The sequence below is a fragment of the Grammomys surdaster genome, unplaced genomic scaffold (assembly GCF_004785775.1).
Source record: "Grammomys surdaster isolate TR1022 unplaced genomic scaffold, NIH_TR_1.0 269, whole genome shotgun sequence".
Taxonomy (NCBI): Eukaryota; Metazoa; Chordata; class Mammalia; order Rodentia; family Muridae; genus Grammomys; species Grammomys surdaster.
Genome location: NW_021604710.1, coordinates 1799840 through 1805035, shown reverse-complemented (window position 1 = coordinate 1805035; position 5196 = coordinate 1799840). Strand labels below are relative to the sequence as shown.

The following is a 5196-nucleotide window of genomic DNA, read 5'->3' as shown; positions in this document are numbered from 1 at the left end:
ACGTGTATGAGATGCAGGGCGTACGTTTTGGATATGGCTTACTTTTCGTCTCCCTCCTATGTGTTTTGTCAGGTCATTTAATTAAAGAAACTGATGAATAACTAAAAGACCCAGAGAATGATTAAAATATTATTTAATTTTTTAGCTAATCAATTCAACTAGAAAGCAAAATACATCTTACAAGGTTTTATCTCTGAGGAAGCTCAGGAATACGACATTATAAATCCTGCAGATTAGGATAATTTGATCCTATATAAGTAGACATTATAACAAAAGATAGTGAGCACTCCTGGATTTAAGAAATAATTGAAGATCAGGATTAGAGAAAACTACCAAGACTTCTATTCAGAACACCACACCAACTGGGAATGACTTGCTTTGCTCAGTGTCCTCCTGAGAGCACCCTTGACCTCAGCGTTCCTCAGGCTGTAGATAAAAGGGTTCAGCATGGGGTTGAAAAAGCTATAAAACAGAAAAAGGACCTTCTGCTGCTCCTCTGGGTGCTGGGACTTGGGGGCCATGTACATGATGATGGCGCTGCCAAAGAAGAGTCCGACCACACAGAGGTGGGAGGAACAGGTGGAGAAAGCCTTTCTGCGACCTTCCCCTGACTGGATCCTCAGGATTGCCAGCAGGATGCGGGTGTAGGAGATTAGGACAAAGCACAGGGGCCCTACTAATATGAACACACAAGCTGCAAAGATAACTACTTGATTGAGTGTTGTGTCGGCACAGGCAAGCTTGAGGACAGATAGGATTTCACAGAAGAAGTGATTGATTTCATGAGGTCCACTGAAGGGCAGCCTCAGCATGAGGACTACATGGACCAGAGCCAGAAGAAAACTAACTATCCAGGAAACAACAACCAGGATGGTACACACTCTCCAGTTCATGATGACAGTGTAGTGTAGCGGATGGCAGATAGCTACATAGCGGTCATAGGACATCACCACAAGGAGCACACATTCTGTGTGTGCGAAAGCCAAGAAGAGAAATGTCTGTGTCATGCATCCAGCAAAGGTTATGGGCCTGGTCTCATCCAAGAGGTTTATGAGTGTCTGTGGCACTGTATTGCAGGCATAGGCCATATCGACAATAGCCAGCTGGGATAGGAAGAAGTACATGGGAGTGTGGAGTCTGGAGTCCAGGCAGATTATTGCAAGGATAGTCCCATTCCCCAGTATGGTGAAAATATATAAAAGAAAGAATAGTAGAAAAAGAATAAGTTGAATCCTTTGGCCAAGACAGAATCCCAGCAGAATGAACTCTGTGACCATCGTCTGATTTCTCTTCATTTCACTATGAAAGAGGATGCAGAGAACTGAGCCTTCATTCTTATAAAATGTGGTTATATCATTTCTCTCAGATTTTAGCAACATGAGAAATCTATTAGTAAACATCAGTAGGATGTAGTCATTCATTAATAAGTTAATGATGTATAATTAAAAAGTTGTGCACAAACTATAGTTTTAACTGACATCAAAATTTGGAAGAGTACTCCATTGTCAGTGCTTACATACTTAGAATAATTGGCATAGAATCAATTATGAGCTGTAGCAAATCCTACGCACAAAACAATTGTAAAATATAGTTGTCTCAGAGTTTTATGCATGTAAGAATATAAAAGAATTACTAATGTCTCTGATTCAAACATCATACCAACATGCAATGAACACAAATCAAGTAGTAAACAGACTTTTAAGTTTGGAATAATACCAGAATAGAAAGAAAATAATTTGATAGAATTAATATTTGTTACTTCAAGTGCCTAAGTCATAGCTAAAATCTAGAGGCTGCTTTCATAACCTCACTCAAAGAAAATCCTAAAACAACTTTTCTTTTTTATGATTGGGTTGTATGTCTATCAAGTGGACATTTTATGGGTAAGAAAATTCAGGGCCCTTTGTGGAACACAAGGCAATATATAGATGTATGTATAGAATTTGAAACGTTGTTAGTGATGAGGAAAGAGGTAGTAGAAATTATATCTGTAGACAATAATACATGATGTTGTGTGCCTTCCTATTTGTTTGTGTATATCCATCCAGAATATGTATCAATACCTTGAAATGTAAACAATAATCATTGTTTATTTTATGGCTAATCAGGTGGGGCATTCATATAATTATTAATACATTCTAGGAAAGAGGGATAATTTTTGTTTTACCAAATGTATTACCACTCAGACTCAGTGCATGGGAGTTTCTATGAACATTCAAAGATTTGGAATGGTGCTCAGTAAGTGCCTATATACGTACTCTTACAGGCAAATTTCCCATGTACTATTTATTTAGACCTCTCTTTCTATGTTTTCTCTGAAGAAAATTGGCATAGAATAAAAATAAGGACGATGTGCACTGGTTTTGTTTTTAGTCCATTTCCTCAATTTGTAACACACACTGTATTTGAAATCCAAATCATAGGGATTTACAATTTTAAGTGGAGAAACTTTGGCTGATCTTTGCATCAATAATTATACATATTTTGACTATTTCATAAGTAGCAATAGGAATTATATTGCTTTGGAAGAATCTCTAGCTTAATTAACATCAGTACCAAGGAGATGTTAAAGAGTGTTTCCCAAGGAAATTTGCATGACAGACAGAATTTTCTTCTGAGAAAGACACTCATAAAATAGACATGCAACTGATAAGAATAACAAGGTAGAGGTGGAAATAAAACTATGTCAGAAAAAGCAGAACTGGAGAGTTTAGACAGGGCCATCTGAAGCTTGATATTTTGTGTATTTTCCTAGATGTGTGGAAAGTGGATTTAAACAACTCAAGAATTCATATGTACTCAGTTTCATGAGATATTGTGTGGAGACATAGTGTAAAAATAAAGGCAGGAGATGCGTTTGGAGTGTAGAATTTGGACAAAGAAGGCAGTATATAGCAGTACGTGAAAAATGACATCTGGGAAGGGGAAAGGGAATCAGTTGGAAGAAAGATTCTAGCCACCTGATGGATGTCTGTAGTCCATATGGATGGCTTTGTGTAATTTTTTATTAATAATATTCCTGCAAATGATCCCTGACTAGCTCTTCTTACTCTCATTTCATGTTCTTTAGCAACTGTCAATTTATAATTTTTTTTCTTGCGCAGATATTTCTGTAGAGATGGAATATACAATTAGCAAAGTACTTTGAAAACATTTCAGTTACATTTTAAACTACAAAATCTAAGATTTCAACATTATGGCACATGTCTTGTCCTCTTTGACTTGGCATAGTATGATACTGCTGTTGAAGAATATTTCCACAGTTTGGTCTAATATCTGGGGAGCATACTATCTTAATGGGGCATAAAGGTTTGTTTTACACATGATGCATAGAAAAAACATTATATTTAAACTTTTTTTCATAGCAAAAAGGAAATACAGATAATATGTTTGATACATTAGAAACCATTTGGTATAGTCACTTATTGTTTATTATAAAACTGGCGACCAGGTTTGCTTGTTTTCTAAATCTGGCAATTGATACATATTTGTTAAATGGCAAATAAATGAATACATGTAAACTGTTGATTAAACTACTAGCTATTGTTGTCTTAAGAGGTCTTGTTTCTTTTAGAATAAAGTCTCTTTATTTATACTAAGTTCAGTTCTTCTCCCACAAGAAATGTGTCATTCAATAGAGAAAAAAAATCATTGCTGAGATCCATATTAAAGTAACATCTTTAAGATGGGGCAAGAACACTTGAAGTGTTCACCAAATGTTAAGCACTTGAATTTAGTATATATTAATCTGTATAATCCTTTTCCTTTGATTTCAATGCAATGTATCTAACGTTAATTAAAGCAATCAATTAGAAAGCAAATGTTACATGTCAAGGGTCCACCGGGACTTCACTTTGAAGTATGTTCCATTTACAAGTGTAAATTTAAAGAATTATTATGATGATATACATTAATCTATGCGTGTACGACTTCAGAAATTAAAACTTGTCCAACTAGTATGGCTAATAAATGATCTGGTTATTCTAAAGCACGAAAGGAAGTATCTCAGAAGGAAGGCATTTCTTCATATATAAACAAAATATTATCATTTAAATTTATCATATTTTAAAATGTAAATCTCAAGTTTGATGAACTATTGTTTCTTTTCTATGGTGTCAGTCATGGGCAAAGCAACACTGAAGCAGCCACCTCATTGTTCCTCAATTGCTCATCTCAACTGCTTACTTGTAACTACCAAGGAAGAAGCTTCTACTTTTCTTTCCTACATATTGATGAGCTAGAGACTTTTCCAAGTTATACTATGGAGGGAGGACTGGCGAAGTAAATGATTTTTTAATACACCAGGATGAACTGAAAGTCAGTCTTACTAGATCATCTCTTCACTAACCTTTGAGTGCTAGTTAATCATCTAGATTATGTTCTGTGTGTACCCAGCACTATATTTGAGTACGACAGAGGATTGAAATGTAATAAGGATATTGTTGTAAATATGTGTTTTAGAGACAAGAGAAGACATAAAAATATACATATTAAACATAAAAATTTACTAAACAGAAGATTTAAATAATTATCAAGAATCTCATTCTTTTCCCATTTTTCTACACTCATTGACAACTCAGTTCCCTCCCCTTGCTAAAATTCATCCTCTAGATTCCAGAAAATATAATGCACTTACTTACTTATTGACTACATTCTAGGTACTGGGATATGTCTTGAAAGTTATATGACAGATAAATATAAGACATAATCATAATATGCATTTAGCTTTTACAGTCCAATTCAATAAACAAACATTTTTTTTCAATACTGATATTAATTAAATGGAACATACATAAGACAATCAGTATGTGTTAATTTCAATGAAATGAAACGCTATCCCATAACATAGTCTACTATAATTTCTGTTAAGTAGGCATGTTATTCCATATATTTCATCTAAAGCCATGATATGGAAATTACTATTTTCACAGAATATGAATAAGCATGTAAGTTTAGCATTCATAGAGACCATCTATTTCTCATCACAATAAAGAAATAAAGAAATAAAGAGTGGCAGTAACAGAAGAGTTAAACAAAGATAAGATGCTTCAAGCTGTCTGGGAGGAATTTGTGGTGCATTAAATTTATACAACCTTGTTGACTCACACATTAACACCCAAAATGTCTTAAAAGGAAGCAGCTGTAGTGTGGCACAGGGTCCTATACCTGCAGAATTTCTGGGTAACTGGAGAACCC

The 5196-nt window shown here is 34.8% G+C and overlaps 1 protein-coding gene across 1 annotated transcript; it reads right to left on the bottom strand.

Moving 5' to 3' along the window:
• Positions 1-341: 341 nt before the first annotated feature.
• On the bottom strand, positions 342-1295 carry LOC114628540 (olfactory receptor 2A1/2A42-like). The gene has a single exon (XM_028776427.1). It carries the CDS (start codon positions 1293-1295, stop codon positions 342-344), a length of 954 nt encoding a protein of 317 aa, XP_028632260.1.
• Between the last annotated feature and the right edge of the window lie 3901 nt (positions 1296-5196).